The sequence below is a fragment of the Carlito syrichta genome, unplaced genomic scaffold, assembly GCF_000164805.1.
Source record: "Carlito syrichta isolate Samal-C Ts95f unplaced genomic scaffold, Tarsius_syrichta-2.0.1 Scaffold312196, whole genome shotgun sequence".
NCBI lineage: Eukaryota > Metazoa > Chordata > Mammalia > Primates > Tarsiidae > Carlito > Carlito syrichta.
Genome location: NW_007256292.1, coordinates 336980 through 353930, shown reverse-complemented (window position 1 = coordinate 353930; position 16951 = coordinate 336980). Strand labels below are relative to the sequence as shown.

At 41.4% G+C, this 16951-nt stretch overlaps 1 protein-coding gene across 1 annotated transcript in view; it reads right to left on the bottom strand.

Moving 5' to 3' along the window:
* The window catches only part of ERICH6 (glutamate rich 6), a 36375-nt gene that overhangs the window by 7753 nt on the left and 11671 nt on the right, over positions 1-16951 (bottom strand). Inside the window, exons 5-10 of the mRNA XM_008069752.1 lie at positions 15830-15928; positions 14100-14257; positions 12824-12894; positions 11856-12001; positions 5900-5985; positions 1773-1928 (exon numbers count right to left, since the gene is read on the bottom strand). Of these exons, the coding sequence (XP_008067943.1) occupies positions 1773-1928; positions 5900-5985; positions 11856-12001; positions 12824-12894; positions 14100-14257; positions 15830-15928 (716 nt within the window). The remainder of the gene's footprint in view (positions 1-1772; positions 1929-5899; positions 5986-11855; positions 12002-12823; positions 12895-14099; positions 14258-15829; positions 15929-16951) is intronic.

Here is a 16951-nt window from a genome sequence, read left to right as displayed (position 1 = left end):
TAGTTCTAGCTGCTCAGGAGGCTGAGATGGGAGGATCCCTTGAACACAGGAGTTTGAGATTGCAGTGGTTGCGCCACTGCACTCCAGCCTGGGTGACAGAGCAAGACCATTTCTCAAAACAAACAAACAACTAGCTGATGGGCCACGAAGGCCCCCCAGTATTGATTGGTGATAGTAATCTAATATCAGAAGCACAATGAGAAGCAAGGGTGATTATCTTATTGTATCTGGGAAGGAGGAGAGTTTTCTCTTGAAATGTGAGTGAAAATAATATTTAGCTAAAATTATCTGGATAAATCAGTCCTTATTTAATAAACCTTCTTTCAGCCTATACTACTGAAAGATCCTCTGCTATGTAGTGGTGAAAATTTGGGATGTAACTTCTAGGAACGTCATTCTGGCAGGGGAAATGGCAGGCAGTTAGAAGGGCTATCAGAGAGTCAAAGAGCCCTGTCAGAATGCCTGGGAGTTCAAGGGTAAGGGGCTTTATAAAACCAATCTAGAAGCATCACTTGGTTTCTGGCATAGAAACCAATGAATATTGGTGACAATTAATATTGCATTCTACCAAATGTAACAAGAATTTCTATTGAGTCCTAAAAGATAAGTGGAAATTTCCCAGTGTGCCTCGATTAACTGCTGCTTTGGACTAAAATCACAGAGAGCTCACGTGCCCTAACTTTCTCAAGGATTGGCAGTATACAAACTTGGCCAATGATTGGCCGAGTCTCCCAGGATGAGATTGTTATACCTGTAAATAATTTAAAGAAAGAGACTATGTCTTCCTGAAAAACTCAGAAAGTTTAAATTGTACTTGAAGTTAGAACTCAAATTTCACTTTGTCACAGAGTATGTACATTAGTGGAGCAAGTTAGAATCAGGATCATAATTTCTCTGGAGATTTTGTCTGTGTTATTGTTGTTAGTTGAGGCTATAGAAGGCTCACTAGTTAGGAATGTATCTCAAACAATACATTCTGACCCATTTTTTGGGTCAGAGTCTCACTCCGTTGCCCAGACTGGAGTGCAGTGACACTCTCACAGCCACCCCAGCATCGACCTGATGGGCTCAGGCAATCCTTCCGCCTCAGCCTTCCAAGTAGCTGAAACTTCAGGCACACGCTACCATGCCTGGCTCATTTTTTGATTTTTTATTGTGGAGATGAGTTCTCACCAAGTTGCCCAGGCTGTTCTCGAAACCGTGGGCTCAGGCAATCCCCTCACCTCAACTCACCTCAGACTTGAGCCACTGCGCCCAGCCTGACAGATTATTTTCATAGATTAAGCAGTATGTGGCTGGGTACAGTGGCTCACACCTGTAATCGCAGCACTTTGGGAGGCCGAGGCAAGAGGAGTACCTGAGCCCAAGGGTTTGAGACCAGCCTGGGCAATTTGGCGAGACTTTGACTCTTAAAAAAAGAGATTAAGCAGTGTGACATCATCAAGGTTCAGGCTCTAGAGACTGCTTTGGTTTATATTCCAAATCCTTAGAATTATCATATCATATATTAAGATTTTTTTCTATGTTGTAATGATATTTTCTTACTATGTATAGACAGAATATAATGAGTTTCGTTTGTATAGTTGCTTGGGATTTTTCCACTGAGAAGCATATGAGAAGATGTAGACCAAAAATGTCTCTGAGTTGAATATTACCATCTAAAGACCACTTGCTTAAATAAATCTTAAGCCCATTCTTAACAATTTAAAAGAAAAATAAAATTCCACAGAACTAAAACCACAAATGGCAGTAGGAAGAGCCTAGAAGCCCACCAGACATTTCCATTGGGATGATAACAGGAACTTCTGCCAGAGGAATCCAGCACTGCCAGGATGGCAGGGTTAGTGAACGTGTCTTCTTGGACTATACAAGTGAAACCACTTATCTTGTTGGGCACTCGGATGATGGCGAGGTTTCCAGATGGATAGCTGAGATAAGATAAGGTCATGTGAGTGTTATAATGGTCCTTGATTATTCTGGGAATAAATTCAATTTATGAGAGAGCCCTTTGAAATTATAAAGCATTCGGAAAGTGGAAGGTATTTTTTGAATTTTTTTTTTTTGAGTCAGAATCTCACTCTGTCACCCAGGCTGGAGTGCAGTGGCATGATCACGCCCACTCAATCTGCTGGGCTCAGGCGATCCTTCCACCTCAGCCTTCCAAATAGTTGGGACTATAGGCACACACCACAATACCTAGCTAATTTTTTGATTTACTGTAAGAGACAAGGTCTTGCCGTGTTGCCCAGGCTGGTCTTGAACTCCTTGACTCAGGCAGTCCCCTCACTTCTGCTTCCCAAAGTGCTGGGATTACAGGCATGGGCCACCATGCCTGGCCAGGAAATATTACTCTTACAAAAGGATTTTATGCTTTTTATGTGGATCAAAATATATTGATGAGGTACAAAAATTTCAACAAAAAATTAACAAACCAGTGTGGTAGATCACGCTGGTAATCCCAGCACTTTGGGAGGCAGAGGTGAGAGGATTGCCTGAGTCCAGGAGTTTGAGATCAGCCTGGGCAACTTGTTGGGAACTTATCTCTACAATAAATCAAAAATAACTGGGCATGGTAGCACACACCTGTGGAAGGCTGAGGTGGAAGGATCACCTGAGCCCAGGAGTACAAGGCTGAAGTGGCTGTGAGCCTGCCACTGCACTCCAGTCTAGGTGACAGAATGAGACTCCTACTCAAAAAAAAAAAAAAAAAAAAATCCAGGCACAGTGGTTCAGCCTGTAATCCCAGCACTTTGGGAGGCTGAGGCGAGAGGATTACCTGAGCCTGGGGGGTTTGAGACCAGCCTGGGCAACTTGGTGAGACCTCATCTCTACAATAAATCACAAAAACTAGCCGGGCATGATGGCATGCATCTGTAGTTCAAGCTACTTGGAAGGCTGAGGTGAAGGTTTGCCTAAGCCCAGGAGGTTGAGTCTGCGGTGGCTGCTAGCATGCTACTATACAGAAGACTGGGCAACAAAGAGTGAGACTCCAACTCAAAAAAAAAAAGCAAAGAAAATCTAACAATATATAAAAAAGATGAAGTAGGGTTTATCCCAGGAATGCAAGGCTGGTTTAATATCTAAAAATCAATTCAGGTATTATACCATATTAATATAATAAAGGCCAGGTTCGGTGGCTCAGCCTGTAATCCCATGCTTTTGGGAGGCTGAGCTGAGTGGATTGCCTGATCCCACGGGTTCGAGACCTGCCTGGGAACTTGGCGAGACCTCATCTCTACAATAAATCAAAAAATCACCCGGGCGTGGTAGCACGTGCCTATAGTTCCAGTTACTTGGAAGGCTGAGGCGGAAGGATCACCGGAGCCCAGCAGGTCCAGGCTGCAGTGGCCGGGAGCGGCCACTGCATTCCAGTCTGGGTGACAGAGTGAGACTCCAACTCAAAAAAAAAAAAAAAAAAAAAATATATATATATATATAATAAAGAACAAAAATACACACGGTCATTTCAACAGACACAAAAAAGCAGTGGACAAACTTCAACATTCATAATAAAAAGACTCAGTTGACTTACAACAGAAGTGGACATCCTCAACCTGATAAAGGGTATCTTAAAAAAAACTCACACCAAAAATGGTGAAAGACTAAGTGCATTCTTCCTAAGATCTGAAACCTAACAAAAATTTCTGTTCTTACTGCTTGCATTTGACATTGCACTGGCGGTTCTAGCCACAGAAAGTTTAGGAAAGAAAAAGAAATGAAAGGCATCCAGATTGGGAGTGGAAGTAAAACTATCTTTTAGCAGATGATATGCTCTTGTATATAGAAAATCCTAATCAATCCATAAAACACTATGTTAGAAATAATAAATGAGGTCAGCAGGGTTGTAAGCTATGAGGTCAGTATACAAAAATAAATTATATTTCTATACACTAGCAGTGAATATACTACAAATGAAAAAAAAAAATTCCGGCCAGGCACAGTGGCTCAGACCTGTAATTCCAGCACTTTGGGAGGCCGAGGTGAGAGGACTGCCTGAGTCCACAGGTTAGAGAACAGCCTGGGCAACTTGGAGAGACCTCATCTCTACAAAAAATGAAAATCAAAAAATTAGCCAGGCATGGGGCAGGGTAGCATTCGCCTGTAGTTCCAGTTATTTGGAAGGCTGAGGTGGAAGGATGGCCTGAGCTCAGCAGGTTGACGCTGGGGTGCTTGTGACCATGCCACTGCACTCCAGACTGGGCAACAGAGTGAGACTCCAACTCAAAAAAAAAAAAAAAAATACTAGTATAACTAAAACAAAACCTCACTCTCTCTCATAGGACTTTGGGAACTAAAACTTCATTATGCTTCCTGAGCTGTGAAAGTCATTTTTTCTGGGGTTTGACTAAACATTTAGGAAACTATGACTAAAGACAACTTAATTCTACAAGAGGAAGCCCTCAGTCCATGACAAGGGCTCCTCATTTTTTTGTTTTTACCTTCTCTAGATAGTAAGTGCCCTTCATGTCAAAATATTAAACAAGTGGCCTGGTTATCAGGCAGAAGTCCAAATGATCAATAACTTAGTGTTCCATGAAATAGATATTGAATTTTGATATTTAAAAAATCGCATGCTACTCATGGATGTGTAAACTGGTACATATTTCCTGGGGGGGGGCAAAATCTTTCAAAGCTTTAAGATATCTAAATTTGTTACCCAGAATTTCTACTCCTAGGTATTTTTTTTTAGGTATTTTTAAAAAAAAATACATTGAAATAGAGATGTTCCCCCACACTGGTCTCAAACTTCTGGGGCTCAGGCAAACCTCCCCACTTTGGCCTCCCCAAAGTGCTGGGATTACCAGCTTGAGGCACCATGTCCTGCCTTTCCCTAGTTATTTAATTCAAGGAAATGAGTGATAAGAATGCAAAAAAGTATGCATGAAGCTGTACATTCAGTTGTGTATAATAGCAAAAACTGTGAAACCACCTTTGCTCAGTAATAAGAGATAGGTTACATAAATTACAGTATATCCCTGTAATGAAACACTTTGAAGCTGGGAGCAGTGGCTCACACCTGTAATCCCAGCACTTCGGAAGGCCAAGGACAGAGAGTCACTTGAGCCCAGGAGTTTGAGACCAGCCTGGGCAATCTAGTGAGACCTCATCTTTACAAAAATTAGCCTTACATGGTGGTGCGTGCCTGTATTCCCAGTGACTGGGGGAGGGGAGAGGCTGAGGTGGGGAGGATTGCTTGAGTCCAGGAGGTCGAGGCTGTGGTGAACCATGATTGTGCCACTGCACTCCAGCTTGGGCAACAGAGACCCCCAACTCAAAAAAAAAAAACACTACCACGGGGTTATAAAAATGGTGTTGTATCTCTATATTTTAAATTTCAGATTATCTAGTCATAACACTGCTTTTTTAAATATAATATCATTATGTAAAGAATCCAATTATAAAATATGAATAAACAATTGATTTTTAAAGAATTATATATATATGCTCATACAAAACATGTAAGGAAAGACATATATATATACATATATATATATATTTTTAAAGTCAGCATCTCACTCTGTTGCCCAGGCAGGCTCACAGCTACCACAGCTCAACCTGCTGGGCTCCAGGAGATCCTTCTACCTCAGCCTTCCAAGTAGCTGGAACTATAGGCAAGTGCTACCACCCTCGGCTTGTTTTTTGATTTATTGTAGAGATGAGGTCTCATCAAGTTGCCCAGGCTGGTCTCGAACCCCTGAACTCAGGCAGTCCTCTTGCCTCGGCCTCCCAAAGTGCTGTGATTACAGGCTTGAGACACCGTACCTGGCTGAAAGATATATTTTTAAATGCTAACAGCTTTTCTCTGGGTGGTAGAATTTAAGGGTAATATTGTTTTCTTTACAGTTTTTTTTTTTAAGAAATAAAGCTAATACCAATAACATGTTGAAAGAAAGGATACAATATTTGCGTTGTCCCATCTGGAAATGAAGTCAGAAACTTGCTCCCATGTTTGTAGTGCTTCTCTAAGAGCTCGTTTCTCACAGCCTACACAGGACAGAAGAGGACACTTGACTGTTCATTGTTTCAGATATCACACAGTAAGAGTGGCAACAACGGACATTGTCCAGTTGCCAAGACAGTGATACAAACCATTCTTTTTCTTTTCTCTTTTTCTTTCTTTCTTTCTTTTTTATTTTTATCTTTTTGAGTTGAAGTCTCACTCTGTTGCCCAGGCTGGAGTGCAGTGGCATGCTCAACAGCCACCACAGCCTCGACCTCCTGGGCTCAGGTGATCCTTCCGCCTCAGCTTCCTGACTAGCTGGGACTACAGGCATGCACCACCATGCCCAGCTAATTTTTTAATTTATTGTAGAGACAAAGTCTTGCTATGTTGCCCAGGCTGGTCTCAAACCCCTGGGTTCAGGCAATCCTCTTGCCTCAGTTTCCCAAAGTGCTGGGATTACAGGTGTGATCTACCACACCTGGCCCAAACCATTTTTCTTAACTTAAAATGTTGGCCCTGCTTCAATAGCAGGAGATGAGCCTCAGGGCTCATTTACAAATTGTCCCTCACCCCTGCATGTAACCTGATAAAATCACATCTATTTAAAGTTTTTTATTTTCATTTTTTTTTTTACTTTATACATATATTACTATAAAAACAAAACAAAAGAAGAACCAGCCGCAGCTCAATGGAAATATTCTATATTCTGATGGTAGTGATGGTTACACAATTCTGTCAAAATTCCTAGACCTGAACAAGGGTGTATATTACTGAATATGAATTGTAGGCAGGGCATGGTGGCCCACGCCTGTAATTCCAGCACTTTGAGAGGCTGAGACAGGAGGATTCCTTAAGCCCAGAATTTCAAGACCAGCCAGGAAAACATAGTGAGAACCTTTCTCTACAAAAATTAGCTGGGTATGGTGGCGCGTGCCTGTAGTCCCAACTACTTGGGAGGCTGAGGTGGAAGGATCACCTAAGCCCAAGAGGCTGCAGTGAACTGGGATTGTGTCACTGCCTCCAGCCTGGACAACAGAGTGAGTCCCTTACTCAAAAACAATTTTTTTTTTGAGTTGGAGTCTCACTCCATCGCCCAGACTCGACCCGTTGGGCTCCGGCGATCTTTCCGCCTCAGCCTTTCAAGTAGCTGGAACTACAGGCATGCACTACCACGCCCGGCTGATTTTTTTATTTATTGTACAGATGAGGTCTCGCCAAGTTGCCCTGGCGGGTCTCGAACCCACGGGCTCAGGCAATCCACTCACCTCAGTCTCCCAAGGTGCGGGATTACAGGCTGAGCCACCGAGCCTGGCCAATTTTTTTTTTAAAATAGAGATGAGGTTTTGCCAAGTTGTCCAGGCTGGTCTTGAACCCGTGGGCTCAGGCAATCCTCTCACCTTGGCCTCCCAAAGTGCTGGAATTATAGGCTTGAGCCACCATATCTGGCCCTCCAATTTTTTTTTTTTTTTTAATAAATCTGGCTTAAAGAGAAAAAATTCCAGTACAACCTGCAGCAGCTGGTGTCTCTTCCAGGTTGTTCTGGAGGTTCATTTGAGGATAACATCAGGGGCGTAGGGAAGATGGAGAAATCATCGGGAGAGATTCCTTATTATAGCTCCAAGTTCAATTATTTTATATGTAAAGCTCCGTGGAGAAGTGAATTTTTATCCTACAATATCTTATAATAAATTGAAGATTCATTTTAATTCTATTTATTTCTAATCTTGAATTATACTAAAAAGGATACATGAATTTCTACGGCTAAACAATGAAACAACCTGCATGTTATGTAAACGCTGTCATTTATTTTTGGAAGCTAATATATGTTTTCACTTTTGAAAATTATGAAATGTACAATACTCGGATGGCACTAAAATATGCTATTTCATTCGTGAGTAATTATGAAGTAAACATGCATACAATCACCACGAGGTCAAGAAATCAAACAGTGCTCACACTCTAGAAACCCCAACCGGATGTGTCCAATCCAGTGTCAACACCCTCCTTGCCAGACTCAGGCACCAACCTGATTTCATAGTGATGTCACTGCTTCTCTTTGTACTTTCATTATTTATAAACATTTTTCCCATTTTTGAATTTTACCTAAATGGAATATACATGATGTGTTTTTATGTCTTCTCTGTCAACATTATGTTTTAAAGATTCATACATATTCCAGTATGTAGCTGTAGTCAATCATTTCCGTTTGTGTATATTATTCCATCGTATGAATTCATCACTATTTATTTATTCGTTCTATTGTTAATGGAAATTTGGGCTTCGTGTTGTTGTTGGAGTCAGAGTCTCACTCTGTGGCCTAGGTTGGAAGGCAGACATGATTACAGCTAACCGCAGCTCCCATTCTGGGCTCAGGCAATCCTTCTACCTCGCATCCCGAGTACCAGGGACTACAGGCATGCGCCACCATACCAACTAATTATTTGATTTTTTGTAGAGGTGAGGTCTCCCTATGTTGCCCAGGCTGGTCTTGAACTCCCAGGTTCAAGCAATCCTCATACCTTAGCCTCCCAAAGTGCTGGAATTGCAGGTGTGAGCCATCATGTCAGGCTTTCAGTTTTTGGTAATTATAAACAATGATACACCGGGCACGGTGGCTCACACCTGTAATCCCAGCACTTTAGGAAGTCAAAGCAAAAGGACTGCCTGAGCTCAGGGGTTCGAGACCAGCCGGGGCAACTTGGTGAGACCTCAGCTCTACAATAAATCAAAAAAATAGCTGAGTATGGTGGCACATGCTTGTAGTTCCAGCGACTTGGAAGGCTGGGGTGCAAGGATCCCCTGAACCCAGCAGGTCAAGGCTGCAATGATCATGAGCATGCCACTGCACTCCAACCCGGACAACAGAGTGAGACTTCAACTCAAAAAAAACCAAAACAATGATACTATCAACATTTTCTATGCATGCGTGTGTATTTCTAGGATATTACACCCAGAGATGGAGTTGCTGGATCCCAAGATATGCCTATATTCCTCTTTACTAGGTAATCCCCAATTGATTTCCAAATTGTTGTGCCAATTCACACTTTCATTTGCAGCAAATAATAGGTACATTTGCTTTGTATCCTTTCCAAAACCTGGTATTACTAGATCTTACACTTTTCGACATGATTGGTAAGTACTGATCTCTAACTGTAGTTTGAGTTTTCAATTTCTCAGGTTGCTAATGAGGTTGACCATTTGAATTTTCTTTTTGGAGAAGTGTTTGTTCAAATTTTTTTTTGCCTCACTTTTCTAATAAGTTGATTTTTTCATGTTGTTTTATAAAAATTTAATTTATCAAATTCTTTATGAATGTTGCTTTTTTTCCATCTGTCAGTGAATCTTTCCTTAACCTGAATAAAGCTATTCTCCTGTATTTAAAAATCTTTGTGGTTTTATATTTCATATTTAGATCTTTAATCTGCTTGAAATTGATTTTGACATATGGTGTGAGGTAATGGCCTCAATTTTTTTTTTTTAAATGAGTACCCAATTGTCCTAGCACTATGTATTGAAAAGACCATCCTTTCTGTTACTGTGCAGTGTCACTACTGTCATAAATCAGATATTCATGTATGTATAAGTCTGATTCTGTACATGTCTTAATTACTATATTTTGCAACAGATGTTAATATCTCGCAAGCACATTCTTCTCCTTCCTCAAGAGTGTTTTAGCTGTTCTAGATTCTTCATGTTTCCATAAACATTTTTAGAATCAAGTTGTCAAGACTTCCCTTCTCCCAATACACACAAATATGCAATCTTGTTATAATTTGACATGACTGTGCTGGATCTACAGATCACTTTGGGAAGAATGTCATTAAAAAAATATTTACTCTTCTGTCAGGCACGGTGGCTCACACCTGTAATCCTAGAACTCTGGAAGGCTGAGATGGGATGATTGCTTGAGCCCAGGAGTTCAAGACCAGACAACATAGGAAAACTTTGTTTCTACATAAAATACCGGAATTGATTTAAAACTTGTGCATATATTCTTATATGTTTAAATTAGTCACCTTCAAAGTACTCTCTGTCTGATGCAATATACCTATCAAGACACTTTTTCCACTGCTCAAAACAATTTTTGAACTCATCAATTTTGATGCCTTTGAGTGCTTCTGCTCTTTTTTGTTTCACCTCTTCCAAATCAGCAAGACATTTCCTTTTGAGAACTTTTTTCTTTGGGGAAAAAAAAAGTTGCTTGGGGTAAGATTGGGTGAATAGGGAAGGTGGGGCATGGAGGTCATGTCGTTTTTAGTCAAAAACTGCTGAACACTCAGCATGGTATGGGCAGATGTGTTGTCATTGTGAGTGAAATCGTCACCTGTTTGCCACAAAAAATTTCACTGAAGCCAAACACAGCCTCTCACAACAACACTAGCTGGTACACTGATACCAGTGGGTTTCGAGAACACTTACTTAGAAGTCTGTACTACAATGGGCCCACCCTCCAAAAGATAATTCTGGGTTTTTTGGGGTCCCTCCTTGTATAGCAAAAAAAATAGTTAATAACCTGTATGTCTATATCATGAAATACACTATAAGAAAAATTACATAGCTACTAAAATAATGTTAATATAAACTCTCACAGAAAAATTATTTTTACAATTAGATTATAAAACATAAAAATGACATATATGATACAATTATAAGTATTTTAACAAAAACTTATGCAAGGGAAAATGTCTAGAACAGTGTTATCTAATAGAACTTTTTTTTTTTTTTTTGAGTTGGAGTCTCACTCTGCCGCCCAGACTGGAGTGCAGTGGCCGCTCCCGGCCACCGCAGCCTCGACCTGCTGGGCTCCGGCGATCCTTCTGCCTCAGCCTTCCAAGTAGCGGAATTACAGGCATGCGCTACCACGCCCGGCTGATTTTTTGATTGATTGTAGAGATGAGGTCTCGCTGCCCAGGCGGGTCTCGAACCCGCGGGCTCAGGCAATCCACTCACCTCAGCCTCCCAAAGGCGCGGGATTACAGGCTGAGCCACCGAGCCCGGCCTAATAGAACTTTTAAGAATAATTTCTTTTTTGGCAGGGCTCGGTGGATCAGCCTGTAATCCCAGCACTTTGGGAGGTTGAGGCGAGTGGACTGCCTGAGCCTGCAGGTTCGAGACCAGCCCAGGCAACTTGGTGAGACCTCATCTCTACAATAAAAAAAATAAAAAATAAAAAATTAGCCGGGCATGATAGTGCGAGCCTGTAGTTCTGGTGCCAGAAGGCTGAGGAGGAAGAATCGCTGGAGCCCAGCAGGTCGATGCTGGGGTGGCCATAAGCATGCCACGGCACTCCAGTCTGGGCAACGGAGTAAGACTTCAACTCAAACAACTCCTGGACTCAAGCAATCCTCCCGCTTCGGCCTCCCAAACTGCTGAGGATACAGGTGTGAGTCACTGTGACCAGTCAGAATTTTTTATTACAACAAAAATCTTCTATATTTTCACTGTAGTATAGCAGCCACTACTTATGTGCAGCTACCTAGGACATGAGAAAGTGCTAGTGTGACTGAGGAATTACATTTTAAATTTTATTTCATTTTAATTAATTTAAATTTAAATAGTCATATGCAGTATTGCTACCATATTGGTCAGTATACATCTAGAAAATATTGAAATGCTGATGTTTTGGGGAAAGCGATTGGGACTTTTGGTAGTTTTCTTCCCTTCTTTTTAATGAATGTTCTTTAATGTGCAACACTAACATTTTAAAGTAAAAAAGTTTTAACCAAAACATTAAGCCAAAACACAAGACAGTGTTATAAAGTCTAGTAGATTTAAAAGGCTAAATCCATGCCAATTCTTTTTGACAAATAGTTAAATGTATCATGTAGTCAAGCTGAACGAGAGTTTTTACAATTTTAAGTAAAACTGATTTTTTTAAAAATGATAAATTAGAAAATTACAAGTTAATTACCTTTCCACATGCTATCCTAGAATCACAGCAAACAATGGACATATTACTGTTTTTAAGCTGAAAATCACATAGTATGTCATCATTTATTTCTGGTTCTGGAATATTCATGGAAAGTTGATAAGAAATTGTTTTCATGCGCTTTGGATCTGATGGAAAAAGAATCACATGACAGTACATATATGTTTTAAATTTTCTAAAACCTCTCCTCTAAAATAAAATTTCAAACCCAATTATAAATGCATGGATTCATAAGACATTTTAATATTTACATTTTTCATCATCTTTTAAAAAATTATTCCCATTTTACAGATGAAGAGACTTTTTTCTTTTCTCTTTTTTGAGTCGGTGTCTCATTCTTTCACCAAGGTTGGAGTGCAGTGGCACGATCACGGCTCACCACAGCCTCAATCTCCTGGGCTCTGGTGATCCTTCCGCCTCAGCCTCCCAAGTAGCTGGGACTATAGGCGAGTGCCACCATGCCCAGCTAATTTTCTTTTTTGTAGAGACAAGGTCTTGCTATGCTGCCTAGGCTGGTCTCAAGCAATCCTCCTGCCTCAGCCTCCCAAAGTGTTGGGATGACAGGTGTGAGCCTCTACACCTGGTCAATGATGTACTTTTGACAGATTTTCCATACCCAAGCTTGAAAACAGAATGGAAAGTGTGCTTAATAAAACAAGAGGCAAAGAATATGAAAACGCTTTGGAGCTATCGGTAAAGTGCTCTATAGATGGTGCTAATTTATTTCAACCAGTAATAGCAATGAGATGACAACTAAGAACACCAAAAGCCAGATGACTGAAAATACCAGATTTTTTGAGCCATTTTGACTAATGCAGGTTTTACTGTACTTAGAAATAAAATTTCTCAATACGGTTTTAAATACACCCATTTTATCTCATGGTCAAACATCTGAACTTTCTGATGTTGCACAGCCAGCAGGTATACACCACCAGCGTTGATGAACTCACCTTCCTCAGTGAAATTCGGCTGGTCGTTTGATATTATTGGAAAATATCTGGCTATTTGTCGCTCCTGTTTTCTACAAAATCAAAAAATAACATGTGTAAACCTGAAATGTAGTTGAAGCTTAAAACAGTGTACTACACGGCCTAACGCAGTGGCTCAAGCCTGTAATCCCAGCACTTTGGGAGGCTGAGACAAGAGGATTGCCTGAGCTCAAGGGTTCAGGGGTTTAAGACCAGCCTGGGAAACTTGGTGAGACCTCGTTTCTACAATTAATCAATAAATAAGCCGAGTTTGGTAGCATGTGCCTGTAGTTCCTGCAACTTGGAAGGCTAAGGTGGAAGGATCGCCTGAGCCCAGCAGGTAGAGGCTGTGATGGCCATAACTGTGTCACTGCACTCCAGCCTGGGCGACAGAGGGAGACTCCAACTCAAAAACAAACAAACAAACAAACAAACCAAAACCAGTTGACCAATTATCACTTGTGAATCCAGACTATCTCATCAGAGCCAGAGGGGTCTCTAGTCTTTTTTTTTTTTTTGAGCCAGAGTCTCACTCTTTCGCCCAGGTTGGAGTGCAGTGGCGCAATCACAGATCACCAAAGCCTCGAACTCTTGGACCTAACCGATTCTTCCATCTCATCTCCCAAGTAGCTGGGACTACAAGCGTGCCACCATGCCTGGCTAACTTTTTGTTTGTTTTTGTTTTGGAGGTTTTTTTGAGTCGAGTTTCACTGTCGCCCGGTTGGAGTGCAGTGCTCACAGCTACTGCAGCCTTGACCTGCTGGGTTCAGGCAATCCTTCAGCCTGTCTCCCAAGTAGCTGGAACTACTGGTGCGAACCACCACTCCAGGATAATTTTTTGATTTACTATAGAGATGAGGTCTTGCCATATTTTCCAGGATGGTCTTGAACCCCTGGGCTCAGGCAGTTGTCTTGCCTCAGCCTCTCTAAGTGCTGGGATTACAGGCATGAAGCACCATGCCCAGCTCTTTCTGTTTATTGGACAAATTTCTCCAATACAGGAATTCTGAATTGCCCTGATAATTTAGGATTGGTAAATTTCAACTTAAAACCAGTGAGTTGACTGAGTTCCTGGGAGCTTTTGAGTTTCATGACACCTACCAGGAATTGTAATAGGTTTGCTTTGTCCAATTTTTATTTCTTCACAGGGAATACATCTTCAAAATTATGTATTTTTTTTAAAAAGGGGTACATTTTACAGAAAGCTCTCCAGTGACACTGGCCTCTCTGAATTTCAATATTACAGGCTCAAGGTTACCTCCGGAAGGCTTTTTCCTTTGCCTTGAGTCTGTCGACTTCATTGCCGTGGGCTGCGTGAGGGTTGATACAAATTTTTTCAGTTTTAGGGCTCTCGGTTTTTTTTCCTTCCTCATAGATATAGTCAATCAGATTTTGGAAAGAAATACAGCAGGAAGTCTGAAAAACATGTCATATTCATCTCATTAGTCCTAGCTGAAGATGAATCGAGGAGACAAAAGCAACTAATGGGATTTGGATAGCAATCTGTCTTAACTCTTTCTGGTAACAACTTTAAGATACAATTCACATACCATACAATTCACCCATTTAAAAGGTATCATTCATTGGTTTTACTATATTCACAGGATTGTACAACCATCACCACAATCAATCTTATTTATTTATTTATTAAATTTTTATTTTTTGTAGAGACAGGAGTCTCACTGTCGCCAAGCTGGAATTTAGTGGTGCGATCATAGCTTACTGTAACTTCCAACTCCTGGGCTCAAGTGATCCTCTCACCTCAGCCTCCCAAGTAGCTGGACCATAGGCATGCACCACCACACCTGGCTCATTGTTTTATTTTTGTAGAGACAATGTCTTGCTTTTTTGCCCACATTGGTCTTGAACTCCTGGTCTCAAGCAATCCTCCTGCCTTGGCTTCCAAAAGTGGTGGGATTACAGGCTGAACCACCGCACTCAGCCTATCAATCTTAGAACATGAAACTTGTACTCATTGTCAGTCACTTCCCATCTTCTCCTCCCAGTCCCCCACCCTCACCCCGGCAACCATTAATCTACTTTCTGTCTTTCCAGATTTGCATATCCTTTAGCCTTTAGTTTATATAAATGGAACCATACAGCATGTAGAACTTTATGACTGACTTTTTTCACTTAGCATAATGTATTCATGGCTCATTCACATTTCAGTACCTTATATTTCTTTCTTTTTTTGAGTTGGAGTCTGATTCCATCTCCCCTGGAGTACAGTGGCACACTCATGGCCACCCCGGTCTTGACCTGCTGGGCTCAGGCAATCCTTCTGCCTCTGCCTTCCAAGTAGCCGGAACTACAGGTGCGTGCCACCATGCCCAGCTAATTTTTAAAAAAATTTATTGTAGAGATGAGGTCTCAACAAGTTGCCCAGGCTGTTCTCGAACGCATGGCCTCAGGCAATCCCTTCACCTCAGCTTCCCAAAGTGCTGGGATTACAGGCTTGAGCCACCATACCCAGCCCATATTTCTTTTTATGGCTGAATGATGTATTGCTGTATGGATACACATTTTATTTATCAGATGATAAACAACTGGGTTGCTTCCACTTTTTTGGCTATTGAGAATCATGCTGGTATGAACGTGTGTGCGCGAGTTTTTGTGTGGACATGTTTTGTCAGTTTCTTGGGCATAAACCTAGGAATGGAATTGCTGGGTCGTACAGTTACTAGATGTTTAGCTTTTTGTTAACTGCCAGACTTTATTCCAAAGTGACTGAACCATTTTATATTCCTCCTCAGCGCCACACATGGGTTCTGATTTCGCTGTATTTTCACAAACACTTGTTATTATCTGTCTTCTTAATTATACCCACCCTAGTGGGTATGAAGAGGTATCCCACTGCAGTTGTGATTTGCATTTCTCTGACTGCTAACACAGAATTCTTTAGAAGATGGCAATGCAGGGGAATGATGCAGGAGAAAGTACTATGTATGTTTAAAAATAACACTATTTTAGAACTACTTTAGAACTTACACATTTTATTGGTTCAGAGCAAACGTCCACATTGGAAAAAAATGCTCTTAGATTGCTTCCACAAAATTCACACTCAGGGGGTGACAACTCCTCTTCATCCTTCAGAGAGAGAAAAAAAATAAAGCAAAAGAGAAAGTGCTATGTTTCTTTTTTCTGTTTTGTAAGTTAGGCTCTCACTCTGTTGCTAAGGTCGGAGTACAGTGGCACAATCACGGCTCACTACAGCCTTAAACTCCTGGGCTCAATCCTTCGCCTCAGACTCTTGAGTAGCTAGGACTACAGGCACACACTACCACGCTTAGCTAATTATTATGATTATTTTTTTAGAGACGAGGCTTGCTATGTTGTCCAGGCTGGTCTCAAACTCCTTGGCTCAAGCAATCCTCCTGCCTCGGCCTCCCAAAGTGCTGGGATTACAGGTGTGAACCATGGCGCCTGGCTGAAGGTGCTGTGTTTCAATAAAGAATTTCAGCCTGAAGAGTCTATCGAGTGACCATAAAGATTAGAAATTTGGGTAAATATAAACAGTGAGTGCTTATCGATATTACAATTCATGGTATATTTCAAGCATTGCCCCTCATGAGCATCGCAGAGTTCCACATGCTGTAGAAAATGGCCCTGGACGACCACGTCAGCACATCCATCCAGCATTTCCATCAGTCCTACACACGCATCCACTTCTTACTGTCAACGAACAGATTTGCACCTCTGTCATACCCAGGAAGTCATCAGGAGGGTTCAGGTCCAGGGAATAGGAAGTTCTCCCCACATGGTCATGGCATCCAATCTAGGTATGGAAAAACATTCTACCTGTCAGTCCCCAGTCACTCTGGGAGTGTGGGATGGTGCAACATCCTGTTGGAATTACTAGGGCAACCTTTATCTCACCTGTCAAGCATAGGCGTTAATTGGTCACTTAACATGATCAAATACGACAAATGTTCGTTCACCTAGGTTTCCAGGCTTTGTAACCCCATTACAGATTGAATTATGTCCCTCGAAAAGGTATGTTGAGGTCCTAACTCCCGGTCCCTGTGAACGTGACCTTATTTAGAAATACAGTCTTATCCGGGCTTGGTGGCTCAGCCTGTAATCCCGCGCCTTTGGGAGGCTGAGGCGAGT